Genomic DNA, 22,949 nt, shown 5'->3' on the forward strand with positions numbered 1-22,949 from the left:
GTTAAACAGTAAAGTGCATACAGTGCATACACATTTGTTTTGAAGTAAATGTTATTTAGCTCCTTGTATTTGGATTTATTTTCAGGTCATGATTTGGTGATGAGGTTTGGAGCTGGTCAGGTTTGGAGCTGCCCCTGAAGCACTAGAGTGCCTGTATTGCCACCAGCAAAGCCTCTGATTTGGTCACCTAACTTGGGTGTCCCAAAAGAATTACACTTTTTTAGTGCCTCACATATTCCAAACCTGAAGTCCAAAAACCTTAACTATACACATCTCTCAGTTAGTGCAGACTATCATTTCCTCTGATGCCTGACGAATCCTGCCTGTCAGCCCGCATCAGAGCTCAGCCCGTGCCCGATGTGAGGACGCTAGAGGTCTCAGTGTGGCTGGGAAAAAGCCGCTTTTAGCGATAATCCCATCCCGGTGTGTGACAGCGAGGGGCCGGAGCCGTGCGGGGCTGGGGCGGCGGTGCCGGCGGGGCGGGAGCGGGGCCAGGGCCGGAGCCCGGCCGGGCCCATCCCCATCTCCCCATCCCCATCCCCGTCCCCATCCCCATCCCCATCCCCATCCCCATCCCCATCCCCATCTCCCCATCCCCATCCCGGGCTGCCGACCCCTCTTGGGGCGCCCCTGGCTTCGGGGCAGTGCTGGGTGAGGGTGGTCCCTGCTGAGGGATGGCTTTCACATCCCAGGGCTGTGTGTGCGTGTGCGGGGCAGGTGGGCACGGCCGCCCCCGCGCATCCGAGCCCGTCCAGGCAGCGCGCCCGCTTGTGCTGTGCCTTTTTAATTTCCCTTTTTTTTTTTTTTTTCCTTCCTGGCTTTCCTTTTTTATTTTTTTTTTCCCCTCTCGCTGCTTTCCCTCCCCTCCCGTTTGACGTGCGTGGTTTTGGTGCAATGCGAATTATCTTCATTCAGTCAGGAGGGGCAGCGCCAGGCAGCAGAGCAGCGGCGGGGCTGCCTCCTCCTTCTTCCTCCTCCGCTTTCTCCTCTTCCTCCTCCTCCTCCTCCTCCTCCCATTGCCATAACAACCACGCACAGCCGCTCCGCACCGCACCGCGCCCGGCAGGCTGAGCATCCCATGGGGCCCCGCACGGGGGTGGGGGAAGAGAAACACTGACCTCCCTCCAAAAGAGAAAAAAAAAAAAAAAAAAAAAGAGAAAAAGAAAGAAAGAAAGAAAAGAAAAACAAACAAACAAACAAAAATAAGAAGGAGTTTTCGGCGGGGCGGGTCAGTCAGGGAGCAAAGTGACCCCGGACGCGGGTGCGCGCAGGGGGACGGAGGGACGGGGCAGCCCCGGCAGCGGCTCCGCGGGGGGAGCGCGGAGGAGGGGAGGGAAGGGAGGGAAAGGAGGGGAAGAGAAACTTGGGAGGAAATAGCCCAGGAAAAGTGACACTCGCGGAGCCCGCCGGAGCGCGGAGGAAATAAAAGCGGCGGCGGGCAGGAAGTGTGAGGAGGAGGAGGAGGAGGAAGGGGAGAAGAAGGAGGCGGAGGAGGAGGAAAAAGAAGAAGAAGAAGAAACAGCAGCGGCCGCTGCCGCCGCGGCAGAAAAGAAAGCAAAAGCCGCCCGAGGGCTCGGAGCCGGCGGCGCGGCATCCGCGGGGCTGCGCGGCGCGGCCATGGCCCGCGAGAACGGGGACGGCGGCGGCTCCTGGAAGAAGCAGGCGGAGGACATCAAGAAGATCTTCGAGTTCAAGGAGACGCTGGGGACGTAGGTGGCGGGCTCGGGCTGCGGGGCCGGGGGCGGGCGCTGTCCCTTCCCGCGGGGATGCGCGGACCCTGCGCGGATGGGTGCGGGTCTCTGCGCGGGGTTTGCGCACCCGCGACCCGCGCGTCCATCCCAGCGACCTGGGAACACGCAGGAAAACAGAATTCATTGTGGGGCACGAGCTGGGCTAGCATCACCCCTCGCCCTCCCCGCCGTGTCCCCCAAAAAGCGATAGAACACCCCAAGTGTTTGAAAATATTCATAGAAAGAGGAGACGGGGGGAGGTTTTTGCTTGATAGTGCAACTGTAAATAAATGCGGTCTGACTCGCACGCTTCCCCTAAAGCCGATGGCTGCAGCTATTCGTGGACAGACGAGCAGAAATAATCGGAGTGGATTGGATGTGTTTTAGCTACGATGCTTAACTGTTGTTGGGCTTTATTTGTTTTATTTATAGTGGCGGGGCATAAAGATTAGTAAAACGTTAGAGTTGGTTTGTTTTTTGGGTTTTTTTTTTTGAAGGCTGAGAAAAAACACGCACAGATGGTGCAAGGAAGCGGGGTACAGGCTGGAGCCTTTTTGGCTGAGCAAAGAGTTTTATTTTTGTTTAAAGTCATTTTCTCACTCAGGATATTACAGAGGTAGGGAGCCGGCAGTGCTGGAGGAGCCGGCACACGGGCTGTGTGTGTGTATATATTGAAATTAGAGTTGGGTTGTATTGCCAGGGCTCCTCGTAGCTGCTCTAATTGAAACTTCCAGCGTGTCTCGAAACCAAGCGCTGTTAATCCCGAGCAGTGCTTTTCCTACGCTCCGTGCTGCTTCCAAAACACAGCTGAACAAGTTTTGACTGTAATATTTGAGTTTTAATTTTTTTTTTTTTTTAGTTTTAATTATTAATATTTAAGTTTGTTTCTGCTGCCAAGGGAAGGCTCCCTATAAGCAGGGTATTTCTGGTTCGTGGGCTCGCTGGTTTCCTATAAACAGGCTGGAGGTTTAACATGGATAGCAGAGCCCTCCGGAAAACACCCACTTAGGAAATCCCATAAATGTCTGTCCAGGTCTGTGAAGAAGCAAAAAGCAGCGTAAGAGCCAAGTGTTGTGATGTATCCTTGTCACCCTCGCTGAGTTTTTGCTGTGAGAATTCCGTGCTGGGAGAGACGAGCCCTGCTTTGCCACCTCAGGTGTGCAGAGCCCTTCCCGAGCCAAGGGGTGCTGGGGAGGAAAGTTTGAGTGCTCTGAGGTTTGTTGGAGCAGCAGGACAATTCACTGGGATTCCGACTGTACATCCCTCTGAGATCTCTGTGGTTGTGGCGTTGAAGCCACCTGCAAGGGTTAATTTGTGCTGCTGAAGGGGTTCAGGAGGAATTAATGCTGTGGCCTTGATCCAGATCCCTCTGTAGTTAATGGGAGCTGGTGTAGGTCCCAAGGAAGGTAAAGCTGGTCAGAGTTAATAGTTATGCATGTTAGCATGGCTGTTGCAAATTAAATTCAATAAATATAGCAAATTAGTGCCTCAAACTATTAACTGAGCCTCACAGTTTGGTAAGTCCTTTCTGATGGGAGTGGAAGCTGTGAAGTTTTCAAACTCGACTGAACAGTCAATCTAGAAAGTTTTGAAAATTAAAATAATTGGATTACAAACCTGGGCCCACATAGAGAAAATAGAGCTGTTTTCTTTTCCAGCCATAGCTGTATTTAATGATGAATATCTGTGTGTTTGGCAGCCTGCACGTGGGTTACCTTCTGGTTGTGCATTCCTTGGGTTCCAAGGGCAGGCTGATAATTGGAAGATTTGAATCTGAGTTTTGGTTCTGTCCTTGGCCACCCACTAGTGCAGCACCTGCAGTTCCTACCAGGTATGGTGTGACTTACCAGGATGTGAAGCTTCTAAAAAATTTAGGCCATTGCTGTGCAAATCATTAAAGTGCCTGTTCCATTTCCACTGAAGGCAGTGGAAGCAGGTTCACTGATTTGAGCAGCAGATAGACAGGGTCCAGGAGCCTAAATGATGGGAAACATCCTCAATTATTGATAATAAAGTATTTAAATAGGAATTAAACTATATAATTATAAGTAGCTTTAAAGTATTTGCACCAAAACATTTTCCTATGGCATTATTTAGGAGCAGGGTTAAAATCTGCTTTGGTCCCTCCTGCACTGTAAAGCTGAACTGTGTTGGACAGCCAACACTTGATCTCACTGGCTAATAGATTTTTCTCCAGCATGGAGTGAAAAACTTGGCATGTCAAATGAAATGTACTGGATTGTAGTAACTGTATTTTGCATTTCTCTGCCATTCCATTTCAGGATGCCAAAGTGCTAAAAGCACTTTAAACAGAAAAACAGCCCTTTTTCATGCAGCTGTCTTAACTGCCTGTGGTAAAATTGGCTAGAGAAAGAAAAGTACTAATTCCCTAAATCAGGGAAGAAAGTGAAAAAGAAACTTTAAAAGCATATTTTGTTTCAAGTGCATTGATTTGTGAATGTGAAATCTGTGTGTACACCTTAATAATGGTTTGCTCTCAGAAAAGAGCCTTTCATCTGGATAAAAGCTCTTCAACAGATCTTTAACATGGGAGAATTGAAATTTGCTGGAATTATTAAAAAGATCCTAAGTCAGTTAATCATTACATCATTTGGGCTTCAAGGAAACTCTAATGAGTAGCCGGCTCTCCCTTCCAGAGCTGGAATAAATTATTTACACATCCCTGTAAATCATGTCCAGCCACACTGATGCTGAAATTGAGCTGGATGTCATGCCCAGATGTAGAAAGCAGCTCTTTTCCACCCTAAGAATTGTTTCCTTTGGTGGCTGGGTCTGTGTTGTTTCCTCTCTGCTGTTGGACAATAATATTTTTCTAAAGAAGTTCCAGCAATGATTGGTTGGCTCAGATGTACCCAAACCTGTATCTACCCTGTTCTGTATTTATGTAGATTTTAAAGCATGTGCAATCTTCTTTTCGGGCTGCCATCTCTCTGGTGCAACAAAAGAAGAGTGTCAACAAAAGATTTTGGTAATATTAGTCAATATTAGTGTATTTTATAATACATGATTATTGGTATAGTTTATATGTCATTATATTACAATATGTATGATGGTCCTGATCCATTCCCAGTCCCTGTGGGACAGTGCACCACACTCCATGTGCACAGGTTCATTGAGTGCCCCTTTTGGAACTGGACCTCTTTGCTGCTAAGCCATTGACATGAAATTACAAATCATGAAAAAGTAGCGAGGAAAAAATTAGGAAAATAAGTGAAAGATAAAATAAAATCATAGCAACGAGCAAGATCCTCAACAAATGTAATTTAGAATCCCTTCTAAGTCAATACAGATGTACTTGAGGAAAGAAGAGGATCTGACTCTTGTCTCTTTAAATTTACACAAATTCACCTATTGTAGCTTTACTCAGTTCCTCCTGGAAGACAAATTGAGAGGAGAATTGAGGGCCTGCCTGGAGACAGGGATTTCTGCCCCAGCCCTTGAGAGACGTGAGGTTTCACAATAGCAGGAGTCTGATGAGTGATCACAGAAATATCACTTTTCCCCCTCCACATTTAAAATATATTACGTCTAAGGCATTTTAAACCTTAGATTTTGACATCTGAGAAATAATAAGAAATACCAGCAGTCAAAGAGGAAGGTTCCATCACTTGATCTGCCTAATTAGATCAACCCATATTTCTAAGATACCTGTAATTAGGCCTAATTGACATCAGAATTCTAATATTTAGAAAGGCTCAGACTTAGTAATTATAAAAATACCAGTGCTGTCCTTAAAACTACTGTGGTGGATTCTTAAAGCTCAGTAAGGATAACAGAGGGAGCTGCATGGATATGGCCATAACAGAGTAAGAGCTGGGTGGGAAGACAAATACGCTTCAAGTAAGTTTCCAGCACTTTGCTAGAATACAGTATAGAGAAAACATATGGGTGGTTCTGTTTTTCTCTCTTCTCTGGGGCTCTGTGGTAATTTTTGGTTCATCTGTGTCACTTCCATGCTCTTATGCCATCTGAAGGGCTCCTGGCACCCTCCGTGGCTCTTCCACGCACCAGTACGTGCTGGTTCATGCTGTGGGATGAAGTCACTCCTCATCCTCCTCTCAGATCTCTTTTCTTCTCTCTCACACCCACGTGCACACAAGCACAGGAACCCGTCAGGAACCCGTACGTGCTGTCTGCTGTGTGTCTGTACGTGCTGTCTGCTGTGTGTCTGTCTGTCCTCTCGCGCTGCCTTCCCCTCCCTGCAGCCTCACCCTGCCTCTCCTGAGCTGCTCCTGCTCCTGCTCCTGCCTGGTTTGGGTGCTCAGACCCTCATGGGTGGGCTCCCAGCCGTGAGAAGGGGCTGGTGGCAAGGACAGGTCCTGGCAGGGACCCCTCTCTGCAGAGGAGGGCCTGGGAGATACTGGAGGCCTCAAGATCTGCTGCCTCTTGCCAAAGGTCCTGCCTTTCCATCAGCTGGACTCACACAACACATCATTGCACTTGAGGCACCGTGCAAGTTACTCAGTTCTTCCCTTGTGATTTTGGAAGCTCTCAAGACATGAAGAAAGAGGTTGATATTTGTGTTTGCCTTGGCTCGATGGCCCCTGTGATGATTGAGGGCTTGTCTGATTTTCGAGTTTCTGCTGACATTACCAGCAATTGCTGCCTCTCTTTTATGACACCTCAGTGGCTCTGTCAGATTGTTTCATATTTTCCTCAGTTCAGTATTTTCCCTTGTTTGTTTAAATTAAAGAAATATTTCACCTAAAAAAAAACTCTTCAGGGGAGCAAATGCAGTAGGCTGAAGGTGAGGTGCAGGTTTTCAGGAGCAAAGCTCATGAACCACTGGAGCAAACCATGAAGGCAAGTGGATCTCATCTCCTCTGGGCTGGTTTCCTGGGAGCTCTGAAAGCTCTCAGGCTACAAGCAGCAGGAAAGTGCCTCTTGTCCATGTTTACAGAGGAAGAGAGTTCATGGTCATTTCTGACCCTACAATCCATAACTCTGGGAATCTCGCTGTCAAACCCATGTGGGGTCAGGGATAATTCTTTCTAAGAGGTGCTTATAGCACCTCTCTCAAATCTGTGGGAGGAGTGAAAGCTGAGGTCTAAATATTAATGTTTAACTTAGTGGTGTGAAACAACTCAGATGTTTTCGTTTGTGTATTTAGTGAAAGCAGAAAAATACTGTTAGGACTCCTTTAAGGTGATGCATTTTGTTTTAAACCAAGTAATCCTGTTTGCTATCTCCTGGCACAGGTTTCTATCCAGTTTGTTCTTGAAGGCTTAAAAATAATGAGTTGGTATCTTTTGATGTAAATTGTTGGTCTTCCTTGAACAGTTACAGAAAATAACACCTCTGAGGGTTCAGCTGGAATTGAAATGGGAAAGAAAGGAAAGTAAGATGGCCAATGGATTTAAAGGCTGATGGTGAGGATTGGGAAAAAAACTTGGCAGCCATTGGTGGGAAGGAATTTTTGACAGCTCTCCAGCTCTGGTTCACAGGTGCATTTTGAAAAGTGCTTGTTTGGGGCAACAGTGTAGCCTAAAGGCCAATTTTCTTTCATCATGTGAAATTAAGGTTTCAAAATGCTCAATAATCAAAAGCTTTCAGGTGAACGCATAACTCTGGAGACACACACAGTTGCAGTATTGTCATCTCACATATGTGCTCATGCCTCCTTTGTCAGCCTGTTTGTCTGCTAGTTTTGATGTCTTGCCTCATTTTCTCCCCTGCCTTGTCTCTTTTTCTGTGGGTATTCTCTTTCAAGTGTGCCTTAGCCCTGTCTGAGCTCACCTGCATGCCTGTGCAGCCAAGGAGGGTGCTTGACCAGAAGATATCAGGGTTGGGTTGGAATAGACAGTTTGGGTTTTCTCCTGTTTTTTTTTTGCTTAGGAAAATGTGATCCTTGCCTTGGCCAACACTTCATCTCAGTCCTCAGGACTTCAATGTAACAAATATCTATTCCATGACTTCTCTTTGTGTAGGGCAAAACATGCACAAGAACACTGGTGTGTTTTTGGTAGCTGGCACCCCAGAAGCTCCCAACAAGCAAAACCCAGAGGGTGGAGAGGTGGTGGACAGAGCTGAACCGAACTCTTTGGAGCCCTACAGGAATCCTTTAACCAAAAGTCTCTTGTTCCCATCACAGCCACAACACAGTGGGTGTGAGAGCCTTCTTCTCCTGCCATCTGGAGCAGCCTGTCTGCTTCCTTCACCCTCCATCTGCTTTCACACAGGAGCTGAAAGAAAGATCTCTCCATGTATGTCTTCCTTCCTTTTTGCCTCTTTTTCTCTCCACCTTGGTTACTGACCTCAATTATTTTTGTTGTCCTTCACACCCAGTTCTCCTGACTACGTGCAGAATATTGGTTGGGGTTGCTTAATCCTTTCAAGCATCCATGGATACAATTAATATTGAATAAAGTGGTGTTGTTTTGGTCTGCTTGACAATAACAGGCATTTATAATAGGATTTTGAATTTATTGCCAGTAATGGTATTCACTTAACCAGTGACTCACAGTTAATATTCATGATTACTTAATAGGACCTAATTTTCTAGTCATTTTAGATAGCAGGAAAACAAGTTGGAACTAAGTGGGTGCTGTTAGTAAACAGGTAATGAGTGAAAGGAGGGATAAAAAATTCCTTGGGGCAGTGATCTGTCATTTTCATTGGAATTCAAACCACCTTGCATTTCAGTGCTTCTCTGTAAATAATAATTAACAACAATAACAATAATTTGCAAACATATGTGTGTGATTGGGCTGTTGTTGAGTGACAAATAACTGGCTTAGCAATCAGAATATGTCTCATTTCTAGCGATCATAGTGTTCCTTAAAACCTTTCCATCAAATCTTAACACCAATATGTTTTTTTATTATCTGACTTGGCGGTTCCTATAATTTTCCTACGAATGTTGTGCCAATCACTTTTGAAAAAGAAAGCTATAAATAACAGATTGTTAATAAACTTTTGAAGGCCCTTTCACTGATGTTTCCATGTTGAAAGCTGCATATTGAGTTTTATGCCAGAATTACTCACCAAACAGATTGTATAAGGTTAAATCAAAATAATGCTCTCAAGCAGAATTTTTTGGCTGAGTTAAAAAGCCTTTTTTCTTCTTCTTTTTTTTTAACACTGGATGTGCTAAGAAAAAGCTACTGGGAAGCTCTGTTTAGATCTGATCTGTGTGTAGAACAGCTGAGCACAGTGCTGGGGATCCTCTGTAATAATAGCTCACTGATTATGCCTGATCTTTTCCTGAGCAATATAATGGGTCACAGTTAAAATATCAACAGTTTAAGACAACTGGACTGCATAAGATAAGCTCTTAAAATAAATTTTTCAAGAGTGAAATGAGAAGAATCAAATAAAGAGAAAACATGCTGGCTTAGTTATATTGAGGATTTATTTATTTTTATTTTAATTTTTGTTTTGGTTTTCTAATATCTCAAATTGGAGAGAAACCAAACAGTTTCTGTCTTCTTAGAGTCTCCAGGAGGAATAAAAAGGAGGTGCTTGTAATGATGCAAACGACCAGGAGCAGCAACAGGGTAAAGAATTGTGGCATCTTCCAGTTGGGTCCTTTCCTTTGCACTTATTTCTGCAGGATTCTTCTCATTTTCTTGCTCTTAATGCTCCCACTAATTTAAGTTGAGGATTTGAAGATATGTTCTTTCAAGCCTGAACACCCAAAAGTTGGGAATTACATCTGAATCTTAACTCCAGCCTTATGCAGGGGACTCTCCTGCTTCCTTTTAGTAGTGGGCACTGCGTCAGCACCAAGGTCCTCAAAAAGCTGTGTATTTGTGTGTGATTCACCCAGAGTCGTCACACATAAATCATCTTTACTAGCTGGGGTTTGGAGATGCAGAGCACTGTCTCTGGGCTGTTGGTAACAGCGTGGGTGCTTTATTGCTGTGTTGTTTCAGCTGCTCAGAGGAATCCAGAGCTGCCCAGAGCTATGAAGAGCTGGAGCAGTCCAGGCAGCTCTTGGGGTGATGTAGGATTGCTCCCAGCAGGATCCCAGCCTCCCAGCCCAGCTTAAATAATTCAAAGGACCCAGCTACAACCAGGCATGTTTTCCATACAAACTCACCAGCTGTGACCCTCCTGCCCCACTGTGATGGGCAAGGGCAGAAATGATGGAATCTATTGGATGAAAAACTGTGGAAAAACCCCCCCAAAATTACACAGAAAACCCAAACAACACAAAAGAGAGCTGAAGGGAGAGGAGAGCACTTAGAGGCTTTGCAGCCACATGGAAAACTCCTGTGGGGAAGGCACAGGCTGCTAATCAAATTCAGCCATAGCTGAGAGAGGTTGCTGGAGCATCCCTGGGTGATCCTTCACTGTTACTCTGAGTTGGCTTGGAGATTTCCTCCCTCTGCTCACTCTTGTCCTCTCCTGCCTCTCAGGGTAAGCAGCTCAGCCATGAAGCCTGTGGTGTTTTGGGGATTTCAGGCACAGCACAGTGCTTGGTGTGTGCTGCCAGTGGCACAGGACGCTGTGAGCTCGTTAAACTCCACTTGTGCTCTCCGCGCTGTTTTCTTGGAGAGCACCTGAACAAATCCAAAGGCTTTGTCTTTCACTTTGGGACATTTTGTAGCTGCAGCCTGAGCTATCTTAAGGACCATCTAAAGCTCTGGGATCAGCATCAGCCTTACACCTCTGCTTTAATGGGATTTCTTGCCGTAGGGGTGTAATTAATTTGTTCAACTTTTTTTTTTTTTTTTTTTTTTTTTTTTTTTTTTTTTTTTTTTTTTTTTTGAGGGGAAAATCTGACACTGTTAAGCTTTTCCATGGGCTGATGATGAGCATCACAAAAACACCACCTCCTTCTCTGGGTGTAAGCCATAGTGTTTTGAGACACCTTCTCTAGCATAATTACATAGCAACCTGAATACTGCAAAGCAAACAAGCTCTCCCTCCCAAAATAAAATGCTCTCAAATATAAAAAAAGCACCATGAAGCAACACAAACCCTCTTATCTCTTCTAGGGAGAGAACAGGGGGGCAAACAACATACTTGTTAGTCAAGCTGCTTGAAGCACTATGAGAAGATGCTTAGATAAAAACATTAATGGAGCAGAAAAACAGTGTGGCTCCTTTTGGCCCAGTGACCCAGGCACTGGAGCAGAAGAGGAATAATTCAGAAGGAAGGGAGATGTCCCCTGTCACAGGTCTGACTGATGCCTTTTAGGAAGGAGGAGGCTGTATATTTAGGTGTCAGGGGAGATGTACCAAGAAATGAGATGGAAAAAGTGGTTCTCAAAATCACATAGACACAGGGTACAGAGGTATACTGCAGGGAGACCTCTGGTCTTGGGCATGCTAAGGTGTGTCTGGAGTAATTTTACTGGCTAATTTTCCTGTCCACAGCCATGTAATTTATGTCATAGACATAAATTTTATGCCATTGAGAGACCCTGAAAGAAAAAAAATCTTGGAGAGCTTTGTAGGCAAGTCCACTGAACGAGTGTCTCTGATGAATCTTGTATTTTTAATGGAAAGCAATGAAAGTGATTAAAGGATTCCTGAGTAAGAGCTGCGATGATTTGTGCCCAGAAAGTAAATTTGGTCCCTTTTGCCACTGCTGGAAGGGAACACAACGGGCACTGAAGCTGAGAACAGATTGGTTCTGCAGGTGAGGGGAAAGATGAAAGGAGAGCAAAGGGGCAAAGCAGAGCAATGGGATTCAGCTGCAGCTTAATTGGCTCTAGAGAGTTTAAATCCCCCTCCTTGTTCATGAGCTGGAAAAATTCATAGACTTGGGTCTTTTGGACAGGACAGCTTGTACTGCACCAGTGCACTTCCATCATATTCAATGACCACTAAAATGAGTGGCAGCTTCAGTGCCAGTGTTTGCCCGGGAGGTTGTGGGGTGTTGTGACATCTTTGTCTTGCTCTGCCATGTGGTTGTGAGGAAGGTGGAGGAGCCCTCTATATACATATAAGTAGATACAGATATATATATATATATATATAAAATGTGTATAAATTTATGTATACCCACATATTAAAAATACTATTTATATAGTATTTTTACTATATATTTATCTATACTATACTATACTATACTATACTATACTATACTATACTATATATATACTATAGTATATATATATTATAGTCTATATATAGTATATACTAAATATAGTATTTTTACTATGTATTTATTTATACTATACTATATATATACTATAGTATATATATTATAGTGTATATTTATAGTATATACTATATATAGTGTATATAGTATTATATACTCTATATAATACTATATATTATTTTTTATTATAGAGATATATGGCCATAAATAGCATTTTTTTTTTTGCCAAACAGCACGTTGTTTGGCTTCATTAATGAATGCATAGACAATGAATTGTGCCATTTGGCAAAAGCTGTTTAAGAGCATTGTGAATATTGTTAAATTATTCTGTAGTTTGAATTTCTCTTCATATTTGGGTTACATTTAGGGGAAGGCAGAAACTGTGCAGTGCCCCTGTGCTCAATTAGCTAATGGGGATGAACCCAGACTAATGAGAAGTTAAAAGCACAATGGTCCTTCTCTCTCCTCCTGTCCTCCATTCTCCACATTACCTCTGCTGCAGCAAATCCCTGCTTTCCATCCCTTGTCTAAAACCTGCAGTTTTGGCTTTGGAGGGTGCCTGTAAAATGTGTACTCATATGTCTCCTTGTGTGTTGGCTTTGTGGTCACTGTAGATCTCCCTGAAGTCAGAGGGTGGCACACAAAAGCACAACTGGTTCTCTCTTATTTTCTCTTCAATAATTTGTAGCGTCTCAATGTTGCTGTAAAATTCTGCCTTTGATTTCCACAGCTTGGAGGTTTTCCTGTGTGAGTCAAGAGAATCCCCGATACTCAGCAGCAGGCTGGAGTAGCAGCATTGTCTGCTCCTTACTCTGAGCTTTCAAACAGCATTATAAAGTTATAAGGCTGTGAAGGAACAGTTTGCAACCCCACAACAGAAGAGGAAGGGGCTGAACACATCCCACAGGACAGTTCCCATCTTCTGCCAGCTCAGCTGTTTGCAGGGATGTGCTGTGAGCTTATTTAATGAAATAATACTGGTTAAAAATAGTTCTCTAAAAAGGAGGTGGGGGAAGGGGAGAAGTGCAGAATACAAGAAGTTTTATTTGTTTTCATTCCATGGATGCTATAAATCAGTGGAGAAGTCAGTTGGAGTTTTTTTTTTTTTTTCCCCTTCTGTGTTGCATCGTTAAAAAATCATCAGCCGCTACACTGAAATGGCTTGCAAGAGAGACTTTGGCAGGAGCAATTTCTGCTTGAGAACAATAAAAAAATTAGTAGATGCCAGGTTGAGTTCATGTGTCAGTGGTTACTGAATTCAACTTAAGAGCTGTAAATGGAACCAATCATCATTTCTTAATGAGATATATGAGAACAAAGAATCACAATGCTTGAATAATCTGTCACGTCTCTATCAGTGCTGCTTAAGCAATTATTCAGTTTGTTTAGTAGTTTGACATGTAACATGACAAAAATCAATGTATGAAGCAGATTAAATGTAAATATGGAGCCCTTTTTTTTGTCCCCTCCAAGAATGCCATTCTAGAGCCTTGTGTTTTTTATCCTTGCAATCCTCACCCAGTCACCTGTTCTCAGTGGTGCTGCTTGGATGAAGTGCTACGTGGCCCATAGTGACATTATTCACCAGATCATTTGTCTTTAATCCATCTGTGGTCTAATGAGACTGTCACCTGGGCCCCAGTAAAAATGAATGATGCATTTCTCTGATGTACAGTGTAAGTATGCTTTTCACTGCTGAGACTGTATTTTCCCAGGATCCTTAAAGAAACCCATCCCATTTAGTGTATATATTTCTGAATATTTTGTACATTTGGCAGCTAACTTAGGAGAAACTTGGTATGAGTTTCCTAGGAGCTAAATAACAACCACTGTACCTGGAGTTGATGCCATCACCTCTTTTAAGAGTTTTCTTCGTGTTGCAGCAGAGTGCGACTGGGATGGTCCCATCCCTGTTTGGAGTGGTGGGAATCTGTAGCAAACACTGATAACAGCTGCCACAGTGGTCACAGTGCCATGTTCAGCAGCTGATCTTACCCTTTTCTTGTTCAGCTGCTCTTACCCTTACTAGTCTTACCCTTTTCTTCCCTAAATGTGTCCTCAATACTTTGAACGAAGCTGTGGTGCAGAAGAAACAATTTTTTTCCCCTCTATGAAATGTTTCCACCTCTTGTCCTCTTCATGGGGAGCTCAGAGATTTTTGTTCCCTGCACAAATAACTGCTGAATTCCTTCAGTCCATTTGTGTTTTATATAATCTACAAGATGCCACTGACATATGTGTATCTCATCCTGCCTCTTGTACTGTCACCACGTTCTCAACAGAGATGTCATAACAACTTTGAGGGAATTGTGAGTGCTTTTCTTTTTATTTCAGCCAAGGTGACAGCGTTCCAAGAAGCCTTTTAAATACACCAGAGGATTGTGTTCTGGAAGAGAATGGTATTTCTCTTATTATTACTTATAACTTATTATTACCATGTGACTCCTGTTTCTATAAATTTTGAGCAAATCACGTCCTTACAAAATCTGTGAAACTGAAAACTCATATGCTTATATTTTAGCTACATTAATGAATGACAGATGGACTTCCAGTAGTATCTGGTTATTCAGTTTCTGCTCAACATCTTGTATTTTGTGGTGACTGTTGAAGAATCTGAGTATGCCTGGTATTTCCTTATCTATCATTGGTGTTGCTTTTAGTGTTTAGATTGTGGTTTGTTGGCTAAGTGTCAAATACTCATGGCTTCATTAAGAAACAGATGTACAGGTCTACACTTTGTTTTTGTAGCTGCACTTTTGACATATTGTAAATGTCCTTAATTGATTTTGTTCAGGATAATACCATCTGCTGGCATCTGTTTCTGCTGTGGCTCTTGTTGGATACTTGTGTGCATCATGGTCTATAGGGACAAATTACAGAGTGTCAGCAAGGTATTATGTCCACTTTTTTTTTTTTTTTCTGAAATAAATGAAAGCCGAGTTTGAACACTGGACAGCCTATTACCTACATAATTTAATGTCTAGATTAATACAGTTTATTACAGAAATCATATTTCAGGCAAAAATTGGGCCCTCTGTCCATGTTGAGCTCTCCTAATGTATTGTTGGTGTGTCTGCAAATATATCAAAAGTTGCAGACTGGGAGAAAAAGAGTCTTTGGCTTTATATTTGTCTCTCCATTGATAATGGAGAGATGTTGAATACACTTCTAGATATTCCTGAAGCCTTTACATAAAACTGTCTAACAAATAGTCAAAATAGGTGATGTTGACATCTTACTTGCTGTGTTTGTAAAGCTGATGGTCTTCTTGTAAGCCTTTAACATAGCCAGATATGTTCTGATGTGAGGATTTTGGTGGCAGAAGCAATATTGGATATGCACTAGATGAGAATTCTGCTGAGGGTGTAAATAGGAAAATATGTGCTGTCTCCTGAAAGTCCAGAACAAAATTCTTATTTTTGATTATCCCTCTGTCCTATTGGATTTAGCTCTCCATATTCCACCCTGTCCTTCCTGGGCAAAATCAGTATTTATGGTGGATTTTATTGCAGTTGCTGTGTCTATGTCTGAACTGTGAAATGCAGCAGAAATTCCATTTCCTGGCATTCCCTGTCTCTGCTCACGACAAGTGCAGGCAAGCATCAAAAATTATATAGGTCAGGATTTATCTGTGGTGCCCTGACTCTGTTCCCAATAAAAGTAGTGAGAGTTGCTCTTTGATGTCAATGAGACAACATTCATCCAGTTTTGAGATGCTTATAACCTCTTTACCTCTCCAGACCTCACACATGCAGTGGTGGCAGGGAGAAGCAGGGTCATGCAGAGAAATGAGAGTTCTCCAAACAGCATTGAGGGCAGGGAGAGGGGTGTGCTCAGTGTTTCAGTAGAAGTGGGTCACCAGCCTGAAATACTTGTGTCCCAGCAGGGCTGGATTGTCCTTGAGCTGGAGTAGGCTTTGCTTCATTGGGTGAAAACTAAATTACAGAGAGCCTTCATGGCTGTGCATGTGTGTTGGAGCTCACATGAAAGTAATGGCAAAAGTACAGGTTCTCCTTTGACTTTGCCAGTCACTTTCTTTGACCCTTCTGCTGCTGGTCTCCCACTGCTGATATCTGCAGGACTGCTGCTCCCATGCTGTACCCACTGAGGAGTCAGACCTTGTACAGTCATGAGCTTTGGGGATGATGTGGGCTAATGGTGGAGACATGTATGGGGTTGAAGAGCACTAGATAACAATTTAGGAGACTTGGGTTTTGTTTCTGGCTGTGGCACTGGCCTTTTTTTGTGACCTTGGAGAAGTTGCAGCACCTCACTCACTGTCCTGGTTTCCCCATCTGTCAAACAGTTCCTGACCTACTTTGTAACTCACTTTGAGATCTAACTCATTAAAGCTTGCTATGTGAGATGTTCAGAATGTACTGTGCAAGGTGTTGTTTTTGTCATGGTAATGTGGTAAGAATCTCCCCTCTTGTATCCAACTATGTTGGGAACTCAGCTGCAATGCCTGTGTTTGGCAGATGATGATTTGTGATCTGATCCCTTTTCTAGAAATGCCACTTCAAAAAGAGGTGGACAGCTGCACCTCAAAAACACTAGAAATGGGACAAGAAAGTAAACACAACTGAAGTGCATTTTGTTTTCTGAAACTGTTCCTGTCTTTCAGTGTGCAGGGAAGCCCAGCAAGGCAGAAAGACCTTCCAGAAATGTCTCTGAGCACTCAGCACCAGCCAGTGATGGGTTTTGTAGTGTAGGTTCATCATTGGACAGACATTAGGGAGACACCTGTAGGAAACTGTGAAGCTGTGGGGCAGTTTCCCCCTCCTGTGCAGTCTGTGTTATAAATGGGAGGCAGAGAATTGCAGCTCTTTTAGCATCACACTGCCAACAATGGGATTTGCAGAGCAGGATGAGGATTTGTGCTGCCCTGAAGAGACCTCCAATGATAAGACAACATGGTCTTGCCTTGAAGACACATCTGCAGCATCAGCCATGTGTTATCTGCTAATTATATTTTTTAATGTCTCACAGTGTTTGTGCTGCTTGGAAATCAGTTCAGGAACTAAAGCCAGCACAGTGAGTGGCTACTGAAGTGATAAAGCTTTTTGAAACACCTTCAAAAAACCAATGAAAGCAACTGTAGGAATGTCTTCATTGCCATGTCTTGGGGAAAAAATTGTACCTGTGAGATGCAAGGGGAATAGAATTGTATTTCCAATCACTGTAGCAGTACTGTTTTAAAAAGCCTTTTTGTAGGCACAGTGCATTCAGGTTTTTTTCTCCGATTCTGGAAAAAAGTAAAGTTCATGCATAAATTGGCAAACAGGCTTTCATTTAAGCTGTGTGATTTAGATCTGCTGGTGAAGGCTGCTGCTGTAGAGCATTTGGCATTCATCAGAAAAATCTCCAAGTCCAAACAGTTTTATTATGCAAAGTTATATAGTTGGAAGGTAAAACACTCTGTCTTTTTCCACTTTGATGAACCAGGCTAGATGATGGATGTCCCATCAAATGTCCCATAAATTTGCAGGGAAGGTGAATAGCTGTAGGTCTCACTGTTTACCCTGTGGCTGCTCTAAGCCCTAAGGAAAAAGGATGCTTAGCTGGGCTGTGGGTAAGAGAGCAGCTGTACCTAAGAGACCATGTGGGTTCTCAAAAAATGTGTTAGAAAGCCATTGGCATCTTCATGAACTAGGATCCCAATATCTGGATATTTCCAGTCAGATTTTATTAGCACTGCTTTATACTTCTTGCAAGACACTTGTACTAACAAAGCTTGCCATGATTGCCCTTCACATGTGTAGAGATTTTCCCAAAGTGAATTTTCCTTAGTGACTTAGGGAAATTCACAGTTCACTATAACATTTATTAAAACTTCACCCTGTTTAGTGTGTGATTACTTTGCTCATTCATAGTGCCATGTGTTCACTCTAAAGTCTTATTAGAGGTGTGAAGTCAAAGGCATTTCAGCAGGAACAAAAATATTAAGCACTTAATGTCTTTTTTACTAGGTATGGACAGCTGAAAGGTGACCAAGAGAGGTTCTCCTGAGTGACTGTCCTCTGCATTTCTGTACATTTCTACATAATGTATGTAGAAATACAAAATCCTTTTCATACGTGCAAAGGACCAGGGTTGCTAATCCCACTCAGAGCTCATTGCAGCAGCCAAAAAAAGCAATTTGTTTTGAGAGGGAGACCTCTCTGAGCACTGCAGCTGGGTGGGGTGGGACCTGTGACCTCAGCCCTGCTGGGACACCAGTGCCATGGGAGTCCCCACCTGGGTGGGACAGCCCAGGCTGGGCAGAAATAGCTGTTTTGGTGTCCTGCACCCACCCAGCACCACCACAACCAGCACCAGCCAGGGCCCTGCTAAGCCACTTTGTAAAAACACCCTCACAGGAGAATCTTGGCAGGGTGAGAGGGAAAAAGCTATTTAGCTCAGCACACTGTTGGTGCACCATAAATATTTTTCTCCATTCCATGAAAACTGCAATAGGGGAACACCAGCCTTCATGAAATGCCCTTTAAAGTGCAGTAAGAAAACTCTATATTAATAGGTTCCTATTTATTCAAGCAAACCTTTAAAATAAGCTCTGAGTGCTCAGAAAAGTAACTTTCTCCATCACAGGCGAAGGAATTGAGTTGTTTTTTATTTTGGATAGCTTTATTTTTTCTGGGAAGAGGACTGCAGCAGAAGGAATAACCCAAGACAATAATTTGGGCCTTGAACAAAACCAATTTCTTGCATGTAATTGGGGTTTGTTCTCCTCTGAGGCTGTACTTTATGTGGACAGTATAAAACTTGGCCATCTTTCAAAGTCTTGAGGGAACAAAAGAAAGGACTCATTATCCCTTCAGCTTGTGCATTGCAAGATCTGCAGAGGTTGTGAGAAGTACTGCTGTTTCCCAGGAATTGCTGGTTCCTTTGGAGGCTGGGTGGGATTCACTGCCCCACAGGGGTTGGGTGTATTTGCTTAAATTTAAGAATTTGCTGTCATTTGTTGTGACAGTCTTGCTTATACAGAATGGGGTCCCAGGGATGGGTTGGGTAGAGCAGCTTCTTCTTTCTTGGTTGGGTCCAGTCCCTTTACTTCATGTCAGATCTTCTGTTAAATAATATAGTCAGAAGGCAAAATTATTTTGCTTGAGTTCAATTTTATTCTCTCCACTTGTGGCTTTGTTTGCCAGATTTTAAATTATCTTGGGAAACTTAAGACAACCTTTGTCAGCCTTCTGAGGTGGAGGTGGCACTGGTTTCTCTCCCATTTTGGCACAAATAAGACATTCTTTTAATATTGGTAGTTTAAAAAGGAGCTTTTGCAAAAAGGTATTAAAGCATCCCCTCTTGTACTATGGGTTCTGTTGTGAGATTTAATATTGGGTTTGTAACCTGGAACATGTGTGATCCACTGGTTCTACAAAAGCAGCATCTAGAGTAATTTAACATGGGCTACCTTTGCTTGAAAAGAGCTATCATCATTACTCTTTGCACTTGTGAGATTTTTCCTTTTTTTGTATGGATACTAAGCTTTTAAAGCACTTGCCCACTCTTTATCTCAGCTGGTATTTACACTGAAAGGTGGTTTAAATCTTGCAGTTCCACGTCAGTGCAGCCACTCTGCTTGGAATTACTTCTGGGTCATTACAAGAAACCCAGGAATTTTTAATGCTTCTGTGTAAGTGGGTGATGGAACAGCCTGTTTTCTGCCTTCAGATGGTAAAATCAGCAAGATCACAGACTCAGCTGGCCCTGCACGACTTTGGATGGGTGGTTCTTTAGAGAAATGTGGGTTGCTGGTGGCACTGTAGGTGGGTGGGAAATGGAAACTCCAGCTCCATAGCTGGGCATGCCTCAGTCCTGTTTTTTCTGAACCTTCCTCCAGCTGGCAAAATCTTCCTGCCTGTGCAGTGAGAGCAGCAATGGTCAAGCACAGGAGCAGTGGCTTTGGCCACCTGGTGTGCCCTGTTGGCTTTGGAGTTGTGTTACACTGAAATTTTGTTGTCCTTTTCTGCCTAAAGCCTCGCTGCACCAGTGTTGTGCTGTGTGGGGTTGGGGGCCAGAGGGTGAGAACACACAAGAATTGGAAAAGAAAACCTCAAATCCCCCACCTCTAGCCAAATAAAATTGGAGGGGGGTAGGAGAGCAGGGCAAGTATGAGTCATAGCTGGATGGGCTGAGTTTTAAATGCTTTGTAGGTGGTTTTAAAGGAAAATCAATGCATAAAATGGTTTTGTGACCTGAAAAAAGGTGACAACAAAGTAATAATAATAATTAAAAAAAAACTTAAAAGAGGGGCAGAAAGACGGAAAAGGGAAAAGACGAAGAAGAGAAAAAAGAAAATAATTTAAAAAATTGATAGAAAGAATCTTGACCGTTCTTGGATTACAGAGGAATGAGAAGCACTGATCAGCATCCTCGTTTCCAGGGCTGTGCAAGGTCTGATGTGTCAGTAGATGGTTTCCAGTTCAGGGCTGGCTGGTGTCCAGCTGGCGTGGAGATCTGTCTGTGAAACACCGCGGAGATGCACCGTGCCCCAGCTGAGTGAAAACTCCTCACTTCACTGCTCAGCCTGCTCTTTGAACAAGAAAAAGTAATAATTCTGAAAGAGTAGAGGAGAAGTTCTGCCATTACACAGCATTTGAGCCCTGTAGCAGAGGTTGTGGATCCAAGGCTCCTTCTCTCCATGTCTCAAAGTTGCCACACACAGGGCAGAGGTTTAATTCCTGCAAAGTGGGGCTGGGGAGTAGGGACAGCTCAGATGTTTCTGTCTTTAAGCAGAAGCAGCTGAAACAGAAAATGTAGTCATTTCCCAGATTCAGCAGTAACTGGTGAGCACTTTCCATACCTTCTGCTCCCCCATCTGAGCAGGAGAATTTGTTTTGACTCTGGGGAGCTTGCACCACACAAGTGTCAGAGTGGGTATCCTGGGGAATTTGCAATGGCAAAGTTCAAAGAAGACACAGTTGGTGGAGAGAATCTGCTCAAGCTTCTGTAACATTTAATGAGACAGACTTGAAGACACAAACTGTTCTTGTAGAGATGATGGGATGGGAGGCTGCAGATCCAGCCTGCTCCTGAATCTCCTGAAGTTGCCATGAGCGACATGGGAGGAGAACGGGATCAAGGGGTACCTCCCGTGTGTCAGTCCTTATAAAAACACTAACTGAGGGATTTTCAGCATCCCTCAGTGCTTGCCTCGTGCCATACTTTGTATTTCTTCCCCTCACAGCCGTAGTGAGCTGCTGTGGGGATTGAATTATCTGAATTAATCTTTTTGGAGTGAGGGCTTTGTGCACTGGCCACGGTGCTGGGAGCAGCTGTAGTGCCTGACCCCAGGACAACTTTGCTCTGGTGCTTGTGCTGAGAAGTCAGATCTGGTTCATCTGGATCTGGCTCTAGGCTCAGTTTAATTAATCTTTTCTTTAAAGCAGATTAAATTGATTGCTTTGGAGAATAAAAAAAAAAGGTAAATTGTCTTTGCATTTTTCTTTTTTGGTTGTTTCAGTAGCAGGCTGGGAAAGAAGAGAAATTAGGTGGATTGACATGGTTTTCACTATAAAATCTTTATTCAAAAAATCCAGTCTATTGGGCATGAATTAGGAAGCTGTGACATAGACTGTCCCCATATTTTCAATGATCCTAGAATGGCATGTTCTGCAAAAGGGGAAACAATGATAGAAATAAAAATTCATTTTACAATCTGGTAAATGAAGAGAAAAGACTACAGCTCAGAGCCCCTCTGTTGTCTCCCTGGAACACACCAAATATAACAAGTTAAAGCACTGCTATTTCAATGTGGGACATGTGTGCACAAGCTGTCTCCTGTGTCAAGAATACCCACTGCACCTGGGATGTGATGGATTTACTACACTTGTCTGAAGCTGGGGTTTCATGTGCTGGATGAAATTGTAAATGTTGTGGGGTTTTTTTTAAATGGATGAATGTGAGCCACATGCATGGAGTTCACTCTGACCAGGACTTCTGGCGTTTTGTATGTCCCAAAATTCTTGCACAAATTGCCAGCTCTCTCTGCTTGCACTGAGACAGAATTTCCAGACAGAAAGGAAGATCTCTGTGGGGAACCTCGGGAGGGAAATAACCTTAAACTGAAGCAGTGATCAATGGATTTGGTCAGGGTTCCTCTTGACCACATAACTGAAGGAGTCAGAGTCTGGCCTTTGCCCATGTCTTCAGCTCATGCACTGCCCTGGGTGTTCAAAGATTTGTTTTTTTCATGTCATACCCTCTCCCTTATGGTTTATAGGTGGGTTTGAGGCTGAGAGACGCGTTCATCCAAGCGCTGAGAGGTGTCCTCCTCCTCTGTCCTCTCGTGCCATGGGGTGACTGCAGAATTTTCCTGCAGCAAAGAGAATACAGATGTGTTCCAGGGATGCTCTCCTGTCCTGAGGAGTTGGGAAAGAGCAGCTTTTCCTGCATGGCTGCTCCATCTCCCATTGCATGTGTGAGCACAGTCTGGTGGGTCTCTGTCCCCTGCCCTTTGTGCCACCCTCAGCTAACACAGAGTCACAGGATGGTTTGGGTTGGAAAGGACCTTAAAAACCGTCCAGCCTAACACACTGCTATGGGCAGGGACACTTCCCACTAAATTAAGTTGCTCCAAGACCAATCCAACTTACAAAGAAGGATGAAGGACTTCTGATGATGTTTCCTTCACTCAGCACACCCAGGCTTTGCACAACCATCTCCCAGACTTGCACAGAATGAGGGTTAATCCTTCCCTTCTCTGTGTAATGGCAAATCCCTTCCCTGCCAGGGATCTGCAGCATTTGGGACCTCCCAGGGCTACCCCAAAACCTCCCTGAGAAAGAGAATGTGCCTGAGGGCGAACCTGAGGCTGGTGAGAGCTAAAGATAAAAGCTCAAAAGTTCACAGTGGAAAAAGGACTTCTCTCATGACTAAGGGCTGCCCATAGTTTCCTACCAGGATAACTGGAGGGTGGGCTAATTCAGGGCAGGGGTGGAGGAGGAGGCAAGAGGGAATGTAGGAGCCAGAGCTGGGACCATGACATCATTGTATTTTCTTTCCTGGTGTTGCTTAGAGCATGTGGCTATGTTTATCTGAAAACCTCATCCTTGCCTATGTAATTTGAGCTCAGTTTTAGGGATTTAGTGTGTTTTGGAAACCACATATTAAGAATACAATTTGTCTATGTAATCTTTTCCC

General features: G+C 43.7%; 1 protein-coding gene across 3 annotated transcripts in view; it reads left to right on the top strand.

The window, feature by feature from the left end:
* The first annotated feature begins 1,337 nt into the window (after positions 1 to 1,337).
* Positions 1,338 to 22,949, top strand: part of CAMK1D (calcium/calmodulin dependent protein kinase ID) — a 221,957-nt gene continuing 200,345 nt past the window's right edge. For 2 of the 3 annotated variants that reach the window (XM_058021912.1, XM_058021913.1), the window contains exon 1: positions 1,341 to 1,709. In XM_058021912.1, the coding sequence (XP_057877895.1) occupies positions 1,618 to 1,709 (92 nt within the window). In that variant the 5' untranslated portion in view covers positions 1,341 to 1,617. Of the gene's footprint in view, positions 1,710 to 22,949 lie in introns of all 3 variants that reach the window. The other variant, XM_058021911.1, reaches the window with a different exon arrangement.

The sequence above is a fragment of the Melospiza georgiana genome, chromosome 4, assembly GCF_028018845.1.
Source record: "Melospiza georgiana isolate bMelGeo1 chromosome 4, bMelGeo1.pri, whole genome shotgun sequence".
Taxonomy (NCBI): Eukaryota; Metazoa; Chordata; class Aves; order Passeriformes; family Passerellidae; genus Melospiza; species Melospiza georgiana.